Source organism: Malania oleifera, chromosome 6, assembly GCF_029873635.1.
Source record: "Malania oleifera isolate guangnan ecotype guangnan chromosome 6, ASM2987363v1, whole genome shotgun sequence".
In the NCBI taxonomy this organism is placed as follows: domain Eukaryota; kingdom Viridiplantae; phylum Streptophyta; class Magnoliopsida; order Santalales; family Ximeniaceae; genus Malania; species Malania oleifera.
This window is the reverse complement of record NC_080422.1, coordinates 77,265,426-77,288,423: the sequence shown is the minus strand read 5'-3', so window position 1 is coordinate 77,288,423 and position 22,998 is coordinate 77,265,426. Positions and strand designations below refer to the sequence as shown.

The 22,998-nt window shown below is 37.0% G+C and overlaps 1 protein-coding gene and 1 non-coding gene across 7 annotated transcripts; both read right to left on the bottom strand.

Moving 5' to 3' along the window:
- Positions 1 to 252: 252 nt before the first annotated feature.
- On the bottom strand, positions 253 to 12,142 carry LOC131157622 (1-(5-phosphoribosyl)-5-[(5-phosphoribosylamino)methylideneamino] imidazole-4-carboxamide isomerase, chloroplastic). 6 transcript variants are annotated; one of them, XM_058111914.1, is made up of 8 exons: positions 11,902 to 12,142; positions 11,752 to 11,813; positions 10,879 to 11,086; positions 9,858 to 9,943; positions 8,041 to 8,142; positions 2,169 to 2,302; positions 1,399 to 1,447; positions 253 to 756 (listed from the first exon to the last, which is right to left on the bottom strand). In XM_058111914.1, exons 1-8 carry the CDS (start codon positions 12,026 to 12,028, stop codon positions 580 to 582), a joined length of 945 nt encoding a protein of 314 aa, XP_057967897.1. In that variant the 5' UTR covers positions 12,029 to 12,142; the 3' UTR covers positions 253 to 579. The 6 variants fall into 6 exon arrangements, with proteins under 6 accessions (XP_057967897.1, XP_057967900.1, XP_057967899.1 ...); XM_058111917.1 differs by having other exon boundaries at positions 253 to 725; positions 11,902 to 12,140; XM_058111916.1 differs by having other exon boundaries at positions 10,879 to 11,071; positions 11,902 to 12,109.
- Positions 12,143 to 16,147: 4,005 nt separating this feature from the next.
- On the bottom strand, positions 16,148 to 16,253 carry LOC131159002 (small nucleolar RNA R71). Its single transcript, XR_009137616.1, has one exon. It is a non-coding gene; the product is annotated as a small nucleolar RNA R71 (small nucleolar RNA).
- Positions 16,254 to 22,998: the final 6,745 nt, after the last annotated feature.

Genomic DNA, 22,998 nt, shown 5'->3' with positions numbered 1-22,998 from the left:
TTTAATTTGTAGAATATCAATGAATTGGAAATAAAATAGAATGAAAAGTTAAATAGAGAACCTAAATAATCAAGTGACATTCAATTCCATTTTATTTGGCGTCATTTTATTCTTAATGTAAAAAGTCATCACACTAATTTCATGTGGAACATTTCACTAGGGGAAAAAAGCGAGACCAAAGCAGAAAGGCTCCTTGTGAAGTACCATTGTGGAACAATATGCTCTAACCATGCACATCAACGCGCCACAATATTTGAACAAAGAAGATTGCATAACTCAACATCTCTCTTTGCAATCAAGATCCATGAGACTCCAAAAAAGGAAAAATGATCGACATTTGGCCCTAAATGGCCATTGTAGGTGCTACAACTTCTGGGGTTTAGTGTCACACCTGCTCTATTCCTGTGGTTAATATGATTTCTGAGTACTGAACTAGGATAATATAAGGTTCTGACAAGAAGTTCTAGCAATCAAAAAAAAAAAATTGAAAATATAGTATCAGTTGTCACAAAAACAACTGAAATGCGAGCTAAAACTAGATATGATAGCATACAAACAAAACAATGGAGTTGCAAAAGGCTAGACAACTAAGGCCTCTTGCTGCGCATGCCAAGCAACAATGTCTTTGTATGCCAAGTTACCGCCAAAGATATCCAAGGCACTCCCGATGGTAACATCCACGCGTCCATTCCCAGCCACCTTTATCCTCTCTAAATCCGCCATTACTGTAACACCACCAGCATAAGTCACTGGAATCTGACACCCAAATGGCAGCATATTAACAATTTGTGAAATGGATTGCCAGCTGAATGCATCACAATATCAAGAACACAGTTTCATCATGGGGAGTTATGATCCTGCACAAGCTGCAAGCACTGATTTCTAAAATAATATTGGGAAGTTTATCTATTCCAAATGCAACCTACTAGAAAATTATCCGAACGGCTTGAAGCCATGCATAAGACTTACAGATCTGATTTTACATCAACGATGCACATAGCATATGAAGAATTCAGAGGTGAGGGACGACACTTAAATGATAAAAAAAAAACTTCACTTAATTACTGGGTCTTGGGTAGGACCTAAGAAATAGGAATATAACCATAAGATCATATATACACACAAAATGATTTCCACTCATACACCTCCATGAGTCATTGTCTAAGCAGGTTTCTTGAAAAACTATTTCTAATCAACAAGACTGGGAAGAAAATCCAGTTAGTAAAATGAATATTTACAGCATTGACCCAATGGGGCTGCAATTGTAAAGCAATTGATGCCCTGAGCATTTGGGAGCAAAATATGGAGTTGAAGAAGCAAGAAAGGTACAATGATGGTCTCAGAAATAAACCTGGAAATGAAACAAAAACTTAGATACAGAAAAATAATGTTACATACTGAAGAGTGCCTCCCAAGCAATGCCACAAGCTCCTCATCAATTCCAAGCCTGCAATAAATAAGTTGAAGTTAGATCATTTTAATATAAATACAATGTACTCTATACAATTACAGCAAGTCATTTGCCAATTCAAGAGCACAGTTGTAAACTTCGAGTTAAACTTAAGATTCCATTCAATTCTATTTCCAAGCTCACAAACAAAATTTTCTACATAAAGTTCCTAAATATATAAAATTTGAATCATTTAATAAAGTACTTTATTGACATGGAAAATAATGGTATCAACAAGGTTGATTTCAACCGAGGTGTCTATTGAGAGTAGGAAATGCAATACTTGATCATGTAAATGGAAATCCAGGACAATTGACATGAGTCCATTAAGTTTTTTCGTTACTGACATAGAATTTACCTAACACACACAAACACAAAAGATCCATTTCAAGTCTTCAATAGACTTTTTCAAACGTCTTGAACAATTCTTCCATTTCCTTTACATTCTAATATGCTCTAGTTAAAATAACTACTTTTCTCAAACAATGCATGTAGAAGAAAATGTTTCTATAAATTGGGGCATATTGGCAATAAAAAGTAGAGACTATCCATGGTGGCATTCTTATGCAATCAGTTTGACACAATGAAGTAGTAAGTGATTTTCTTTTCTTAAATGATGGCAAGATTCTATCCACAGTGGCATTCTTATGCTTTCAGAATGAAAGTACATAGTAAGTCATTTCTTTCTTTAAAATGACGACAAGATTGTAAGACTTACTTTTTCCCTTCAACATCGACGCCATGAATCAGAAACTCATCGGCATAGATGGCAAGAAATTCTAGAATTTTCTCATCAAGATATACATCACTGAACTTCTGCCATCTGTCAGTGACAATTGCATATTTACCTTCCTGCAAACAAAATCTGCATATTCTAAGGAAAGATGGTAAATGGAAGAGCAAGTTTTCACAGAGGAAGAGGAAAAAAAGAATTCATAAGAAAGGGGAGAGACATTAAAAAGAAAATTAAAGTACTCTAACAAGATTCAACTTCAGTTGCTTTCTCACTTATTAGAGAATGGCAAAAAAATATTTACTACTAATTCTATTGAAGTATCATGCCTTGCATTAAGGCTTGTAGCCCTCATTATAATATATGAACACAGATGCCAGCACAAAACAATGCGTCTTTTTTTTTTAATTATTATTATTGGATAAAAGAAGACAATATTTATAAAACTGAGAAACAGAATACATGATTTGGAGGACAAGGAGTCTTCCCCAGAAAACTAGAAACAAAGAAAAGCTATAAAATACCAAAGAAAAACAGGAAAAACAATATATGTGTCAATTACAAAAGCGCGCTGCCTTCCAATCTCTTTATGAGGTTGGACAATGATAATCCCCAAAAAAATCCAAAGCAGTGCACCCATAATGGAGTGAAGAAAGTCACTCAACCCTATAATAGCTGTGAGCAGGTTGAGAGACCTTTAAAAATCCGAGCATTCCTCTAATTACACAAAGTCCAAAGGATAGCGAAAACAGCTGCATTCCAAAGAGGTCTACCATTTCTATTCTTTCCAAAACCCCTAAGCTGAACCAAGAAAAACTCTCCCACCTTTCCCGAAGCCACCCACTGTGCCCCCGCAAATGAAAAAAAGGGCATTCCATAGCTGCATGCCAACCTGCAATGCTTGGAAAGATGAGCATTCATTTTGTTGCTTTCACAACACATGATGCACACATCAGGACTGAGAGCCTTATAGGGTCTTCTCCTCTAAAGCAAAATGCGCACTTATCCTTTCCAAAATCATGGTCTAGACAAGAGCCTGAATCTTCCTAGGCACCTTAGCCCTCCAAAGAATGTGGTTCCAAGGAAAAAAGGGTAGGGGAGGGAGGTTTCAAAAGGTGAGAGAGGAAGGATCTAGAAGTGAGCATACCTGAATAATCACCCTCCCACAATCTCATCCTCACCAAGGGACGGTATATATGGTCCAAAAAAGAAAGAAGGGTAGTGAGCTCACCAACCTCTCTTTCATTGAGATTCCTAAAGAAATAGACTAGGAAACACAGACACTTTTGGAAGCCTGAAGTGTCGGTGTCTGATACGTATCGTATATTGACACCTGCCCGACACATGCCAACATGTATCCAACAAAACAAAACAAACAAACAAACAAAACCAAGCCTCAGTCCCACTAAGTGGGGTAGGCTATATGAATCCTTTTCCGCCAATTTATGTGATCATGGACCATTTCTTTTGATAGATTCAAAGATATTAAATCCTTACTCACTATCTCCTCCCAAGTTATTTTAGGTCTACCCCTACCCCTTCTACTGCCCCCCACAGTAACTAAGTCACTCTTCCTCACAGGTGCACTATAAGGCCTACGTTGCAAGTGTCCATACCATCTGAGTCGTCCTTCCCTTATCTTATCTTCTATAGGAGCTACACCTAACTTACCACGAATATGTTCATTCCTTAATTTATCTTTCAATGTTATACCACTCATCCATCTAAGCATCCTCATCTCAGCAACTTCTACTTTTTGGATATTATGTTTCTTCGTCGCCCAACATTCTGATCCATATAGCATAGCTGGTCTTATAGCTGTCCTATAAAACTTCCCTTTCAATTTTAAGGGTATTCTACAATCACATAGAACACTTGAAGAACTTCTCCATTTTACCCAACCTGCTTTAACTCTATGCATTACATCATCTTCAATTTCTCCTTCAACTTGCATAATAGATCCAAGGTATCGAAATCTACAAGTGCTAATTATTTCTTCATCATCAAGTTTAACTTTGTCTCTAATATTCCTCCTATCATTACTAAAATTACATTTCATATATTCTGTTTTATTTCTACTTATCTTAAAGCCTCTAGATTCCAAAGCTTCTCTCTATAATTCTAACTCAGCCTCTACTCCATCCCTAGTTTCGTCAATTAATACAATATCATCTGCAAACAACATACACCATGGAACCTCCTTTTGAATACTCTTAGTCAATTGGTCCATCACTAAAGCAAAAAGATAAGGATTCAAAGCAAATCCTTGATGTACACCTATGGTAATTGGAAATTCTCTAGTTTCTCCATCTATAGTCTTTACACTAGTCATTACTCCATCGTACATATCCTTAATGACATCGATATACCTACAACATACACCCTTTTTTTCTAAAACCCACCATAGAACTTCCCTAGGTATCCTATCATATGCTTTCTCAAGGTCAATAAATATCATATGCAAGTCCCTCTTCTTTTCTCTAAACTTTTCCATTAATCTTCTTAAAAGATAAATAGCTTCTGTGGTAGATCTCCCAGGCATAAAACCAAATTGATTTTCTGAGATCTTCGTTTCTAACCTTAATCTTTGTTCAACTACTCTTTCCCATAGTTTCATCGTATGACTCATAAGTTTAATTCCACGATAGTTATTACAATTTTGAATATCTCCTTTATTTTTGTATATAGGTATTAAAGTACTTTTCCTCCATTCATCTGGCATTTTCTTAGTTTTTACAATTGTATTAAATAAATTAGTTAACCATATAATTCCATTATCACCCAAGCATTTCCAAACTTCAATTGGGATGTTATCTGGTCCCATAGCTTTCCCATTTTTCATCTGTTTTAGTGCAAACTTAACTTCGTTAACTCTAATTTTTCGAATAAATCTTATATTTTTAGTCTTTTCCTCATTTGACAATTCTAAATTTAAGCCTTCTATTTGGTTTTCGTTAAACAACTTACTAAAGTAACTTCGCCATCTTTCTTTAATATCTTCGTCCTTAACCAAGACAATATCATCCTCACTTTTTATACATTTTACATTTCCTACGTCCTTGTTCTTCCTTTCTCTAGCTTTAGCAAGTTTAAATATATCTCTTTCCCCTTCTTTTGTACCTAATCTATCATACAAACTATTAAATGATCTATATTTAGCTTCACTAACGGCCTTTTTTGCATCTTTTTTTGCCTCCTTATATTTTTCAAAGTTATCACTATTTCTACATTTTCGCCACGTTTTATACCAAATTCTTTTTGTCTTTATGATTTTTTGTACATCTTTATCCCACCACCAACTTTCTTTGCTATTTGAGAATCTTCCCCTTGATTCACCTAAAATCTCTTTTGCTATCTTTTTAATAGAGCTAGCTAATCTATTCCAAAGAGTATTTGAATCTATCCCATCCTCTAAGGTCCAATCCCCATCTTTGATCATTTTATCTTTAAATTTTATTATATTTTCTCCTTTTAGGTTCCACCATCTAGTTCTCCTACACTGGTTTATTTTATCCTTTTTCTCCCATTTTTTAATGCATATATCTAACACTAAGACTCTATGTTGTGTGGTTAGACTTTCACCTGGAATAACTTTACAATCCTTGCATGATACACGATCTACCCTCCTAGTTAAAAAAAAAATCTATTTGACTTCTATTTTGTCCACTTTTAAAGGTTATTAAGTGTTCTTCTCTCTTCTTAAAGCAAGTATTCATTATACTAAAATCATATGACATAGCAAAGTCTAAGATCATCTCCCCAGACTCATTTTTGTCTCCATATCCATATCCTCTATGTATCCTTTCATAATTTTTATTATCTCTTCCAACGTGTCCATTCAGATCTCCTCCTATAAATATTTTCTCAGTCCCTGGTATGCCTTGTATAATACTATCCATATCTTCCCAAAATTGTCTCTTAAGATTTTCTGCTAAGCCAACTTGAGGAGCATAAGCATTAATGATATTTATTATCTCTTGTCCTAATACCATTTTGATTTTTATAATTCTATCCCTTACTCTAATTACATCCACAACACTATCTTTTAAGTTTTTGTCTATAATAATGCCTACTCCATTCTTATGTTTTTCTTTTCCAGTGTACCAAAGTTTAAAACCTGATTTATCGATTTCTCTAGCTTTCTCCCCCACCCACTTACTTTCTTGAAGGCAAATTATATTAATTCTTCTTCTAATCATTGTATCCACAATTTCCATGCTTTTACCCGTAAGTGTCCCTATATTCCAAGTTCCTAATCTAATCCTAGTTTCCTGAACTAACGTCTTTACCTGCCCACGTCCAGAATGATGCAGGAACCCTCGCATATTTGACATCGTACCCATATAAAAAATTAATTTATTAATTTTTATTTTTTAACATGACTTAGACACTTCCCAATATGGCAAGGACACCTCTAGGACACTTCTTGCACCAAAACGTGGTGTTTATGTTGCCCCTTTATTTTTTGTTAACAAAACCCGGAAAACAAAAATAAGAATAGATGAAGCGATCAAGAGTCAAGTTCTCTGACATTGGAGTGGTTGGACTTTGGAGCCCTAGTGCCACTACACCAGCCTTGTAGATGACCTTTGGACCTCCCAGCCCCCAAAATCCCCCACCCCCCCTCCCTCTATGAGGTCATCCCCATTTTGCCAGTCTTTGTTGATTTATATATATATTAATTTCTTGACAAGCGACACTCATTGCCCATGATCAGCCATGCACATGAGTTGTTTATTTGTTGTTCAACCAATATTCTATAATATGAATGTATTTGATGATAGTATTAGTGTAGTTTGTAAAATATGTAATTGATAATTTTGCATGAATGGTGCTTATATTTCATTTTAAATCAAAATCTCCACATGTTTGTAACATGCCCAAATATAGATATTAATATTAATTAATTAACTTATTCTTGTCATATTGTATCCTTAATTTTTCAAAATTTTCATATAACAGTGTCAATATTGTGTCATATCCATGTCTCATATCAGTATCGGTGCTTCCTAGGAAATAGAAATCCAAAGAAGAAGAACCCCCTTCAAAAGAAACGGAGGAACTGATGGGAGCATTATGTAGCAATGGAAGTTTAAATAAACGAGGAACCCTCAACTACAACAATGACTCCCCCACCCATACGTCCTCCTAGAAATGAACTTTTTTGCTGCTACCCACTTTGAACAAAATAAGAGGAAAGAACTAACTAGCTACCTCAGACACAATTTCTAGGGACACACATAAGAGATGATGCCACTACCTCTCATCTCCCACTCGTTCCATTTAATCTCATACTTGCTCTTAATCACTTTATGAGAGAGTCAACTTTGAGAGAGAACCTCCAAAGTACTTTCCTGTAAGGTGCTTTTTAAATACCATATTCCTGATGCCCAATTCCCCCCTTTGACCTAGGTCTAGTAAGCACTAGCTAACTAGATGGTCTCTCCTATCCTCCTCAAGATTCAACCAAAGAAAATCTTGCATCATCTTCTCCAACAATTTGGCTACCTTCGAGGGAATTCTAAACAAGGAGAGGTAATAAATAGGGGATGTTAGAGTGGCTCAGCCCCTAAAAGAAAAATATGCCCTCTTCCAACCCTCCAGTACCGAAAAAAAAAAAAAAAAACATGTTCAATTATGGAAACTCCGTGTCATACATTCATGCCAAATTCTAGGTGTGATAAAAATATCACCCTCTCAACCCTATTATTCCACAAAGTTTTTGCAGTGGCACTTAAATTACTTGTCAAATGTTTTCATCAGTTATGTAGGAAATTTCAAAAGAGGGCAAATATTAATTTCAAAAACTTCACATTAGTAATATATAAAACTATATTCTTATGTAGATCTTCGACACCTTCTTTCTGCAGCTAAGATCCAAGACCAGCCTCTGCTTTCCAACAAGATGCACAATATCCTTCAGCCTTTCAAGGTCCATCTGCCCATTGTTGAATACATACTACAATAAAATTCAAAAGAAATGTTATTTTAGAAGTGTCAATAAAAAAGATTTAGTTTAAAAAGATTATCTTGCATTGCACGCATGCATCTATATATATAGCAACTCAAATATGAGCAGGTGAGCAAATCCCTCTTATATGAGCAAATATTCATAGGATCCATGTGCAAGTAGGACCATAGGAAGGGATCGCCACCATTGGATTAGAAGTATAACATTTGTCCTACCAACTCATCAAATTGTGGAACCTAATCAAAATAGTCAAAATATTTAAATTTAAAAAACTTTGGTTGCTTTAATAGGGTCTCACGCATTACCAAATGGGATCCAAATTTTGATCCAAAAGTTGAACATAGATTAAGTTTCCAATCCAACAATGACATCCCTTTCTAAGGTTGTGAGTCCACACAAACTTTAGAATCATGCATCGCCATGAAGTTTTTAATAAATTTTTAAAATGAAAATATCTAGTTGTATGAAACATCTTGTTTTCCTTCAAATTATGTACAAACAATAAGAATGCTAGGGAGAATTTGGAGGGCTAGAGGTTTTGCTTTTTTTTTTTTTTTTTTTTTCTATATTTAACCCAAACTGCTCACACCCCCAAATAACATATTATTCCTTCCATTTGGTTTTCCCATGCATCTATCCCAAAGTACAAACATGTACAAGTAGAACTAGAAAAGTGGATCGGATTAAATAATATGTGGCATTATCATGTGAGCAAATTACAAAGCATATTCCACTCAATTAGCTGGCGGTATGGATCGGATAATCCATGGTGGTTGGTGGATAATCCATCATTCAAAGAACATTATTTTCTTAATTTGACGTAACACAATAATTGATTTTGTGTTTGAATTGATAATCTGGTACACTTTAAAATATAACTATTCTTAAAACTATAGTCATAAATGTAAAACAACTAACTGTTTAAATTTAAGAAAAGATAAATATTTTTAGAATGTAATTCTCAAAACTTGACAAAAACTTATAATTTAAAATATAATTTTCCATATAAATTTAAATATAAAAAGCATTACTAGTCTAAAAACTAATTCCAAACAAACTGACAAATGAATCTTCCTCAATAACTTTAACTATGAAAGTTTATAGTGTATTGATTTGTAACTTCATAGCATCCACCATAAACCCGAGAAAGTGGATTGGAACAGATAATCCATGGTAGATTAGGCCAATAATGACCAAATTGCAATTCATATCCGACTCATTTAACATGTGGATCATTGGTTAAACCAATTCGATTTGGTTTAGATTTTTACAAATTTTTATCCATTTTTCTAGGTCTACTTATAAGGTTAAGCCCCCAATCTTTACATTGGGCACATTAAAGTGTGACTCAAGTCTAACATCCAAAGAACTAAAATGAAATACACTACATACCCTTTCGATGCCATGAGAAAGCCATTTTTTACCATGTCACTATGAACAATATTACTTCCCCTGATTCTATTGGAATTTCTATACTAAAATAATGGAGGAGACTTTGAAAATAAAACATAGGGCATTCATTATAATAGTCAAAAAAGTTAATCGAGTCATTAAATGACTTGTATATTCAATGCAGTCCAAGCTTCAATGATCAACCTAGCTAGATGTCTCCTTAATTTGGCATCAGAATGGCGCTGTGTACTCTTATTAAAATAAGCTCTAAATACAATGAATACATGATTAAAAATTGAAACATAACTTACAGATGTGACAATGACATGGCTGGCTCCTTCCTCTATATAACTCAAAGCATTCTCTAAGTTAATCCCACCTCCAACTTGCAAACCGCCTAGAAGTTTCCATTCCTCGCAATAATTTCAGCAAAGAAAAAAACAAATCTGTAAGTTTAAACATATTATCAACCATGAAGGTTGAAAGAAATGGCATAATTACGATGTATCCCTTCAAAATCTCAATGTTGCCAGTAGGATAAAACCTACTAAGTATGTAGAAGTTCAAATGAAATTAATTTTTTATCTTTGAAAAGTCTAACTTTGAAGGAGAATAGCAGGAATAAATGAACAGAACAGAAATAGAGTGCATCATTATTTTAGACTTCATCAAGAGTGACGTAACCAACATGGCCTCTACCATACAACATGGTAGCCAAATTTCCCATCCCAAAAAATCCTTCCCCACCTCATAGGCCTATCCAAGGTTTGACCTTAAAACCTCCAATATGCATGTATAGTGGTAAAACCATGGCTATCCCCTTAGGGGCAGTACAAAGACATGCATACCAAACATGCAAGTAGCATCGCCAAGACACATTTGGTTTTAACCTCCAAGAAAAAAATCTCTTTGTTAAAAATAATATGTATATATATATATATATCCAAACAAAAGGAATACACTACTCGAACTTTATCAATTCTCACTGCATCACCAATCACATAGAAAGAAAACACAATCCTCTCAAAATGAAACTTAATTTTTTCTGAAGAGAAATAAAATATCATATTCCAACTAGATTTGAAAGTATTAACCAATTGGAATTGTTTTTAACCAAATAGAATCCTAAAAATATTTTTAAAAGATAGTAAGGTCGCCCAGCTGCAACTATTGTTATTTTTATTTATATTTTTTAGATCAAAGTTAAGTTCCATCAATAAAGCCCAATAGCCTTCTAAAAAAATAGAGATGGCCCAATAACCAAATTAACAAAGACAACACTATAATGAGGTAAAAAATCAGTCATCAGCAAGGTGGCGAACATTGACCTACCAGGATAGGCATGTAATGCTTCAATGGCTACAGACGTGCTCAAAGGATCTGCCCCAAGCATTATTACATGACCACCCACAAGTCCATCTTCTTTATACAAATTTGCAAATTCTGCTGCAGACTTGTCTGATTCGAAATTGGTTATGAGTGCTGACCCACAGTCCCTTAAGTCCCGAAGAGTAGACCCAACAATCTGTTTCACTTTTCCCTAAAAAATCATATTTAGTCCTAATAAATGCATGTATCATGAAATGTTCATACTGCTAAAATGACCAACATGGCTTCCCATGATAGAGAAAGAGCATTCAGTTATGCAACCTAAACATGAGAACAAGATGCTGACCATTGGTGACTCAAATCATAATTTAAGACAGAAATAGGCAGGGATAAAACTTTTTTGTCGTTCCAGATATCAGACATAAGCCTCAACAAACAGGTTAAAAATATCACAATTTATTAACTATATTAACGATATATATGTGCTGCGAGTGCCAAAAAAATTTTCTTCCAAATTTGTCTAATCGCTCATCCAGATTAATAAACAAAATTATTACAACTGCTATATTTTTCCCAAATTCTAATTCTTAATTTCATCAATTGCCCAAACTAGTCAAGATTTAGATTTAAAGTGTGTGTGGGGTGAGTGCGTGAATCTTTGCATCAATCCATATTCTCAAGTCCAATCCTAATCCAGATGTCCACTAAAGTTGCGCACATATTCAACCATTTGAAGACACACACTGTTGAATAGAATGGGCTAAAACATAAAATTGATTGGAACAGTGCTAATTGCATTGAAAACTGCAGCGCTGGACATCCTTTATTCATCAAAATTTTATTAAAAATGTTGAATGAAAGATTCTCTTCGCGTACTTTGTGTATATCGATGCAAGGCCGAAAACGAACTGCGCACTGGACGGATAGATGCATAGATCCTGCGCAGAGTAACAATCAAACTATAAACACTGGACGACATCATGGGTATAAAAGCAACATACAAGGCGAGATGAAAGGCAAACATACTCGAGCTAGGTTTTGGGATGGATATGGTCAGCCTCGGCTTATTCATGCCATATATTTCAGAGATCGCAGTTTTACGGAGTGACTTCAGGTCGGAGGCAGAAGCAGCTTGGAGACTACAAGAACCCATTTCGCGGCGAGGTCTCTTCACCGGAATGTGAACCAGCCGCGACTGGTTTCAGTGCACCAGTGCTTTACATCTTCATTTTTTTTTTTTATATATTTAATTTTCACTAGTCAAAGTAGTCATAATAAAATGGGAATCGTTTGAGTTTTTTTTCTCATTTTAATATTATTTAATAATAAAATATTAAATAATACTTTGTTGGAGAAAAATTTTCCCGTTGAGAGTTACGTAATCTCGCAGCATTTGATTGCGAGATTTAAACAAATCTCGCACACTGGTCCTGTGAAATTTACATGGGACACTTCTCTCCTCCTTTCCTTTTTCTTCTTCATGTGCTACTTGTGTCTACTTCTCTCCAAGTCTTCCTCCTCTGCTGGCGAGAGAAGGTTCAGCTCCCCCTCCGAGCCCACACGTTTGCAACTAGAATGCATATAGTGATAGACAACTGGAAGCTAATGTTGAGAACTCCTTTGTATTTGTACGGAGCCATCTAGAGAGGTACAGTGGCACAGACTACATTCACAAATTAAAAATAAACAACTTGAAACAAATGTCTTTGTACCTAAATCAAATTCAATAATTTTACATTGCATTATTTAATTATTGCATTAATCGAAGACAATGAACAATTTTTTCTGGGTCAATAGACTTGATATACAGCAAACAAAGTGTCGCTATGGAGGACCGCTATGGAGATAAGTGAAGCAGGCACTAAAGAAGGAAATGAAGAAGAAGAAGAAGGAACTGAAGATGACAATACAGCTGCAGATGCTTAGATATTTTTTGAAATTTGTATTTCAGATAGTTGCTTTGTAATTCTTAGATGTTTCTCATGTTGTTTTTGGACTCCTTGATTACAACATGATAACTATTATTCTCTATTTTTGTATTGATACTGCTCCATGCTTTAGCATGTTTGTGTTTATCTCTTTCTGATTGATGTCAAAAGGGGGATAACTTTTGAGTAAAACTGAAAGCACATTGCCGATACACATTGTTGATGATATTATTATTATGAATTGAAAAATATGAACTTAACATTCATGAACTTGAAATATGAACTTGAATTGAATTTGATGAACTAAAACTCTGATATGCAATCATATAAATAAATGACTTATTTTCAAAATTATGTTAAGACTATGTTTATTGTAAAGGGGAGCCTTTTTAAGACTTACTCATTTTTGCTCTTTATTTGTCATTATCAAAAAGGGGGAGATTATTGGCCTAACAAGGCTTAAGAATCTTATTTTGATGATAACAAATCAATGAGAACTTAACATATTTGGTCAAGTGATGATATTTCAGGATTCAAGTGGTTTTAATAAAAGGTTCAAAATCTCAAGTGCTTGATGAAGTTCATTAAAAGCTTGGACTCAATAATAGAAGATCAAATGAAGTTTAAAGTCATTTGAAGAAAGAAGTCAAGATAGACTCAAAGAATGGAAGCAAAAACATGAAGACTTAGTGTTATGGAAAGTTAGAATCTTAAGAAGTCTCATGTAAGTACTTCATTAAATTTCAATATAAATGGTTGAAGCTCTTAGGAATTATTATGGACTTAGAGACCTATTTTTGAAAACCCCGAAAAATGTATTTAAATAAGTTTTATTTAAGTTTTACAAAATCAAAGGTTTAAAGTGTTAAAAATCAAAGTTTTTGAAACATTGCAAGTTTAGACAACTGACCTACATGGATCAGTTGATTGACACCTTCTAAGTGTTAAAAAATTGAAGTTTTTGGAATGTTGTAACTTTAGGCGATTGACCATGTTTGATCAGATGACTGATATTTTTATGCTAAATAAATTGAGCAAATATAATAGTATCGGGCGACTGACCCTATTTTGCGTTTGAAAACTCACTGAATTATAAAGGATCAGGTAACTGACCCCAATAGTCTCAGTTGACTGACCTTCATAACTTTCAAATCAAAACAGTGAGGGAAAGTTTCCAAAACTGATTGCTTCGTTCCCAATCTTTGTAAAACTTGGGAAACACTGCAAGAAACTTGTGGAACACAAAATATTACTTTTTCTATCTATAAATGCGTGTTAAACCTAAAGATTAATTACACCAATAATTATCAACAAGCAGCTATTGATTAAATTCTCACACTTTCAAAAAGTTCTTGCTGAATACTTTTCTGAAAGCTATTATTGAGTACCTGCTGAATTAAAGCTTACGATTCTTGTGCTCCAACTGAGTTTTACAATTTAAGAAAGAACCCCATTGATATTTACTTTGAGCTTCATATCTTTATATTGTTTATTTGCTGACGTATATTGTACTTTTAACTTGTACAAATCTACTCTAACTAAGAGTGTTCATTGTACAGCAACAAAGTTTGTTTTTCTTGTTGTTTATGACGATTTAGGGTTGTTGAATCGTTGGCTAACGAGAAGGGGTATTCTTGTTTGAGAGGGATCTCCACCTGAGAAGGAGAGAGGTTGTAACTTGGCCCTCACAGCACTTGCTTAGGGCAAGGACGTAGGTTGCAGGCCGAACCTTGTAAAAATCTGGTTCTAAGCTCTTCTCCCTAAATCTCTTTAAATTTTGACAAAGATATTACATGTATGATCTTTATATCTTGCTAAACTTTTAGGAGTGCTGGAATCTTGGTTTTGAAGCATAGTTAAATTCAGCATACATTAGTTAGTTGGTTGGTTTGACAAATTCATCAAAGTCTTGATTTTGAATATTAAAACAGCTACAAGGTATTTTAAATTAAAAGTTTTCAAAAATCAAATATCTAAAAATTATATTGATTAGAGTAAAGGAATAAAATCTGAGTTTTTAAATTTGAAATTTGAGTTTTATTTTTAAAATATCCTAATCTGATTTGTGGAATTTAATCAGTTGAGTGTCAATGTCAAAGATTTGAACTTGAGATTGAATATTGGTTAAACTTAATTGATTATCAATAATATTGTGGTTATTGGTAAATTGCTGAAAGTATATATCGCTAAGATTAAAATTTAACTAAGGAATTTTTAAAAACAAAGTAACCAAAGAAATTTTAAAAACACAATTCACTCCCCCTCTTGGGAGTTTACCTTACTTTTCACTACCCTATACCATTCGAGTGGATTGACCATTGAACCTAGTAGGGATAAGTGACCAGAAATAGTTATCTCGAACGACAACCTAATTCAGATTCATAACCTGAGACTTGCTTTCCAAAAGTAAATGCATTTCACTTTCATTGCTTTTGTAGTTGATAGAAAAACTTCCATATCCATCTTTTCATTATTGTTCAAGTGTAGTAAGGTAGATTAAGGTTGATTTACCACTGCACTAGAATCCCTAAGATCGACCCCGGCTCACTCTTCGTTCTACAGAACTTAGGATTAGTTAGGTTATAAATATTATTTTTGGTAGTTAAAGACCTAAGCCTTTGCAAGCCTACCAAATTTTTGCGCTATTGACAGGGACTCAGTTACGGTAGTAAGCTAATTTTTAGTGTAGTGTACTATGTGTTTTGTTTTTCTTTATTTCTTTTGCTTTTAATTTTTGTTTGATATTTGAAGTCTTGATTGTGTGCTGAATTTGTATATGCTAGGTTTGCGCTCTTTAGATCCCAAGTTAGTGCCTATAGACCTTGACATTGACAGATCTTGTAAGTTAATAAGGAAATCTACCTCTAGTCTAGAGTTAGTTGAGTCTTCTGAATCCAAATTCATGGTTGAACGTCAATCAGTTCCCGCCTTTCATAACCTGGAACCCTATGCTTCCTGTCGACCTGCAACGAAAGAGCAACCTTTTTGGCCCCTTAGAGACTACTTTACACCCAATGTATACACCTCACTATCTCGTATCCGATTCCCAAATGTCGAGGCGACACAATTTGAAATTAAGATTTCCACCATCTCAATGCTTCCTAACTTCTTTGGAAATTTTACTAAAAATCCATACAAGAATCTTGACGAGTTTATTGAAATTTGTTCCACCATCCGTATACCTAACTTTGGTGATGACACCCTCCATTTGAGGCTATTTCTGTTCTATCTGAAGGACAAAGCCAAATATTGGCTGAATTCCCTAGAACCAAACTCGGTGACCAACTAGGCCACCATGAAAAACGAGTCCTTAGAAAAGTACTTCCCCATTGGGAAGACTAACCAGCTAAGGAATGCAATCACCAGTTTCTCATAGATAGATGGGGAACAATTTTTTGAGACTTGGGAACGCTTTAGGGGCCTTCTGCGTAAATGCCCTAACCATCAAGTCCCTAGGTGGCAGTTAGTTCAAACATTCTGTGAGGGGTTAGCCGAGTGAGATTGATCCATGGTTGATGCATCTTGTGGAAGTACTTTCCTTACGAAGCATGAGAATGAGGCTTGGATTCTCTTTGAGACCCTTGCCAAGAATTCTTAGCCGCATACTGTTGTTGCTTGTATACCATCCCATTCCTCTTCTCCCAATTCTAAGGGAGTTTATGAATTAGCTGCCGACCATGACCTTGCACCTACCATGCACACCATCATTAAGAAATTAGATCAAGTTTTGTCCTTAGGACAATTACCTCCATCAGTGACATGTGCATAAGTGCGTGTCATTTGCTCTGACCCCTCTTACATTTGCTATACCTGCCCTTATGAGCCTCCCACACCTGAGTTTGTGAATGAGGAAGTGAAAGCCACCCATAATTAGTACGATATGCTATCCAATGACCCAAACTCCAACCTGTACAACCATGGGTGGAGTAAACATCCTAACTTCTCATGGAGGCCACAAGCTCCGAGTTTTCAGGCCCAAAGACCTCAGCAATCATCTATTGCTCCACCTCCTCGCCCATTTCAACCTCAAAATCTTCCTATGTCTGCCCCTCGACAATCAGAATATCAACCACCATCTCCTCCTCAGCCTTAATATGATATTTTTTTTAGGAGACGGTGTTGAAAGGCTTTAAAGGCATCAAGGCTGATCATCAAGTTGTTCGGCAATTACTCCACTCCCACTCTTAGTTTATTGCCAAGCTAGAAGCCACCATGGGTTAACTAGCTACATCCTTGAGTAGGAGAGATGAGGGTAAGTTGCCGAGTCAGCCCATAGTGAACCCTAAGTGCCAATACGGGATAGAATGTGAACCAACTGCTAGTTATTCGACATATCATGAGCAAGCCCAAGCAGTGACCATTCTTAAGAGTGGCAAGGGGGTAGACTAAGGAAAGGGTAAAAAAAAAGATGAGGGTTGAGCCTAATGTTGAATCATGTAACCCTTATTTCTCCAATTCTGTAGTAAATATCGAGACATCTATCCCCTCTAATAATGGAACACTTCCCCATTATGTTCCTACAGTGTCATACCTTGCAACCCTTCATGCACCCTCAAAGTCTAAGAATGAAACTAATACTGAGTCCATTATGGAAACATTCAGGAAAGTCAATGCTAATATTCCTCTCTTAGATACTATCAAGCAAGTGCCTACATATGCAAAGTTCCTCAAAGACTTGTGCACCCAAAAGCACAAGTCTACAGTGCACATGAACAAATAAGTTAGGTTGACCGAGCATGTGAGCTCAATTCTTCTACGTCACATTCCTCCAAAACTTAAAGACCCTGGTGCTACCACCATCTCATGTGTAATCAATGATTACACTATCGATAGGGCTCTTTTAGATTTAGGAGTGAGTGTGAACCTACTTCCATACTCGATTTACAAACAAATCAATTTAGGAGAGCTTAAACCTACCACAGTCACATTAAGCTTCGTTGATCGATTGGTGCAAAGGCCTTGAAGTGTAATAAAGGATGTCTTGGTTAAGGTCAAAGAGTGTTACTACCCTGTTGACTTCATTGTTTTGGATATGGAACCAACCAACCCAACCAAGAATCCGATCCATGTCCTCTTAGGATGACCATTCTTAGTTATGGCTAATGCTTGCATTTAGTGTAAGATCGAGATTATGGATCTATTCTTTGGTAATATACAGCTCCGGTTGAATATGTTTTACGCTTCCCAACATCCATCCGATGAAGTCCAATCAGTGGATGTTGATATGATTGACGAATGTGTTAAGGAGTGGCCCCTTCGATTCTTTAGAAGGGCCCCCTTGAGGTTATACTTCAGCTTGATAGCCCCTCCATATCAGGTCTAGATGATCCGTATAAGTAGATCTTTTCCATTTATGAATTTTTCTCTAGCTTAGAGGGAAGGCTCGAGGGCGGCTAGAGCAGTAGGTGGCTCACGAGTGGCTAGAGTAGTGGAGTGATTGGCTGCTTGGTCACGCACCATACTCTCTATGATGTGTCCTAGGGTAAGAGTGAGCGGTGTAACTATGGAGAGAGGCCGCTTGGTGACGTTGATGGGTAGAATGAGTGCCATCGATAGAGAAGGATAGGAATGGGCACTCTCTACCTCTAGAGGCTTTGAGGTTGTAACTGATGACGTCGGGATGGAGGTTGGCTCTGTAGGTGGCTCAACATGGGGCACTAGAGGACTCACGAGGGCTTAGGCCTCGCCCGTAAAAAAAGATGTTGGTGCATAGCCACCTTAGTTGGAATATCTATCTCACTATTTCTAAAAGACTCAATATCAATCATCACCACAGGGCTAGCCGGTGGGGTAAAGTGCAGAGCAGGAGATGGAGGGGAAGATTGTGGCATAGGCGATGGAGGGACTAGTGACTGCAGAGCTAGTGATGAAGGGGCAGGTGAAGCAGAAACCCTTTGAGCAGTAGCAGCTGGAGATGACGAGGTTGGAGATGCCAAAGGCCAAGGGGTACTAATTGGGGCCTTAGCCGGTGCAGGTGGGGATACTGAAGCTACGAATCCCTGGAAGATGAAGGACTTTAAAGAATGCGGGAAGCAGACTCGCAATGCATCAAAAAGAACTCAGAAGCCCTACCTCATCTCCTGCCAAGTCTTCATAAGGTCTTTTTGCACCATCGCAATGAATCTCTCAAAATCCTAGAGCAGACGGCCTAGGCTATCCCCTACCTAAGGCATAGCAGTGGGGGAAGTTGGCGGAGGAGGTACCGTCTCTAGCTAGCAACAGCTGGGGTGGACAGTGCAACAGTTGAGGTGGAGGGTGCAGCAGTCACCCTCTTCTTCTTCTTAGAAGCCCTGGGTGGCGGTGGCACCGCAGGGTGAAGCTGCTCCTTAGGCCCAAGGTAACCATGGTACTCTAAACTCAATCCCCAGTTCACCCTTAAGTGGCACCCACCGATTCACCTTCAGCCATGTTGTGGCCACCAAACTCAAACTCTTACTTCATATCTTCTCATTGTTGACCACTCCGATGAGGATATGTGCATCTGGATCACCCGAGTTGATCTTGTTATGAATCAAGATCGATATAATCAACTGGTCATATAGAATGAGGTGCCTTTTGGGCTACCAGGCAGGTTGTCCTCGCACCGACTTTAGCAGAAAATTCTTCAAAAAGGGTTTCTTCACATTTCTTTCGTAAAACGTAAGCATATCATCCATGATTAGCTAAAGGATATCAATAGTCATATCCCTATGCACGACATAGAGGACCTGCAAGTGGATGTCGTGCCACTCTGAATGATGCCAAAATGCACAAATATTATGCTATAAAACAAGGTTGAGGAGGAGCAAGTAATCGGGCAAGTGGTCCCTCGCTGTGCACATTGCCTTATGGTAGTCACCACCATCATAGTAGGATTCATGAAACATGTGACGGATAATGGGGTGGACGTCTATAGAATCAATTGGTGGCTAGAGGATGTCGTCAATTTCCTCATGAGACTATGCATGATCAATCAAATCGGATGTCAACTCAAACATGATCCCCTGAACTATGGTGCTCCAGGTGCCGGTGGATGGATCGTGTTGCATATGCATGTAGAATTCCCGCACAAACTCTGGATGATAATAGGTGGTAGGTGGGGTCATGTAGTGGTCCATCTTCCTCTTCTCAAGGTCCTCGATGCAACACTTCTTCCATGGATGGGCTCGAGTCTCATCAAAACGAAATGTATACATCAGCCTAAAATCATAATCGGTGAGGGTCATCATCTGAGCCCTCTGCTAGTCTGTGCCTGGTCTCTTTTGGCCGCCTAACCCCTCTTCTTTGGCTAAGAAGTTGGAACCCGATTAAACCCAGAAGAAGATGCATCATCGCACTAATCCTCAACTTTGTTGTCTATCAAGCAAAAGGTTTATATCCTAATCTTGTGAAGATATTTTACATATGGTTCAAGGAAATTCGGTACTTAATACCGAAGTTAAGGAAAAGGCAATTGCCCTAACTCCGCAGACATTGCCCCCCATTCTCCATATTAGCCAAGGTGACTTTGAGTGTCCTACTCTTGCACAAACTTGGATTATGGAACAAGGCTTTAACCCTAAGGAATTCCTAACATTAAAAATGGTTGAAGAGCCCGTTTATTTTGGAAATCCTCCTTTGTATAAGCAATTGAACCTCTAAGCACAGATGCTTCAGAAAATAATCACTTACAATATTTTACCCCAAGCTGGTTCACATGATTATATGTCTTATGTCAATTGCTCTGTCATATGGTGTCTGTTGAAAGGGAAGAAGCTCGACTTGTCAAGTTTAATTCTGAAATGGATGTGGTCAAGATTGGAAGCCCGACGAGTTACTCTTCCATATGGTGGTATCCTTAATCTTCTATTTGCTCACCTTGATGTCACCACTCCTACCGAGCTGTTTATAAAACGGACTAGATACAATCTTTTCTCCTCCACAACTCTGAAACAAATGGGATACATGAAACATGAATAGCGCTGGTTTCTAAAAGGAAGTAGACCACCAAGATAAGTAGCTGCACCAACTCCACCTCCTAATCAGCAACAAGAACCCAAGCTTGAAGCTCCTTATTGGTTTATTCCATTCCATCATCAGTCCACTACTTTTAGTAGTGATATGCGTTTAGGGCTTCAGTCTCTTCAGGAGAGATTTGCCTCACTTCAATCTAAATGTTCCTCCTTTGACCGGCAACTTAGTCGTATGGAACAACATCAGGTTAGTTCCTCATATAGTGCAGATCCTATGGATATCAGCTCTACACCTCCCACTGATGATGCATTTAATGAAGAATCTGAGGAAGATGATGAAAGTACTAAAGATGATGATGCAGCTAATGATGATGCAACTAATGATGATTGATATTACTTTTTGTTGCTTTTTGTGTTGTGAATCTTAGTTCTGTAGTTGTATTTGCTTTATATCTTAGTTTATATTTTTCTATTTTGTTAGCTTTGGTGCAATCCCAAGAGGGGGGGGGGTGAATTGGAATTTACAACTTTTTCACCTAGGTTAATTTATCCAACAACAGTATATACACAACCTAGGGTCAGTCTATACAATTTTCAAATGCGTAGATAAGTATAATGTGGAAATTAAGTCATATACATCATTCGCCCATAATATACATGTGCTGTAAGTATAAACTGCAGAAATGGAAACAAACAAACGATATGTTATCAAGGTTCGGCCAACTGTGCCTACGTCCCCGCCTCTAGCTCGCAAGCCAGAGGATTCCACTAATAGCTCACTTAAGGGTGGAGCGGCACCGTTTACAACCAGGTCAAATTATCATAGGGCTGACCTCAACCTTAACTAGGTCAATTAGCGGGGCTGACCTCAACCTACACGCCTTAACAGGACGATGCACTTAGCTTTCCTAACCGGGTCTAAGCCAATCCGGGACTAATCCAGGGCTAGTCTCCCTCTTCAGGCCCGTGCCTGGAAATACAACAGTATTTGAAATACAACAAATGTGTATAAAATTTGTACACGAAAATATGCTTCTAGAAAAGCAGATGTGTGCACCAATACAGCTCAATCAATAAAGCAAGCACGAATGATATGTAGATATGCTCAGTGCTCTAATGTGTGCTAAACACTCAATCAAGTATGATAATCAATCAAGATCTAGAGTGTGTATCTAAGCAGGATTTGAAACACAATATTCGAATATCAAAAAATCAGATCAGGGTTTCAAATATACTAAGTAAGATAGATCAAACAAACTCAATACGATATTTCAATGTCTAAAGCACAATGGAGTTGTTTGAAAGATTAGCTTTTCATAAAAGGATTTTTGCACACAAATTCTAGGTTTAGGTATCTTGCAACAACAATGCAAGAACCACAACCCTCAAAGTCTTCCCACACAAGATTTATCAAATGAAATCCGTGGAAGAACTTTAGGCTATACTCTCAAATAAAATCAATCAAACTTTATACCAAAAGAGAGTATTAGCTAGAGAGATTACACACTATAGTCTTATAGAAATACTCACAATGCATAGAGAAATAAAGATTGAAGAGTATGTGAGTGTTTGCAAGAAGTTTTTGGCTAATATAGGGTTTTGAGAGTTGAGAGAGTTTTGTCCTAATCAAGTTTGCTAATCCTGGCTAATAATGATAAATGAATGGGTATATATAGGCAAGGAGGTATTTTTGACCGTTGGGGACCTATTGGGCATTATTAAGAAAGTTTTAAATCATTTTAAAATAATTAACCCTATTTAAAATATGTTTAACCGCGGTAAAAATCAGAGCAACCCGAGAGGTCCGGTCGACCAAAAATGTTTCGGTCAACCAAGTCTTAAATGGTTCGGTCGACCAGGAAATATTGAACTAAGGGCACGGTCGACCAAGAAAGGGCGATTTCCCAATTTTTCAAGTTTCGGTCGACCAGGCCATTTTGAACTAGCTGGTTCGGTCGACCAGACCGCTAAGAATTCTCCCAAGAATCCTCCGGTCGACCAGGTAGTTGTAGTACAAAAGTGGTCGGTCGACCAGATGATCAAACTTTTGATCCCAGGGGGTTTCGGTCGACCAAGGCCTTTTGAACTACCTGGTTCGGTCGACCAGATGGTCAAAATGTTGACCAGAGAGGTTTCGGTCGACCAGGGCTTCTTGAACTATCTGATTCGGTCGACCAGATAGTCAAAATGTTGACCAGAGAGGTTCTGGTCGACCAGGGCTTTTTGAACTACCTTGGCTGGTAGACCGAAAGTGTACCATGTGT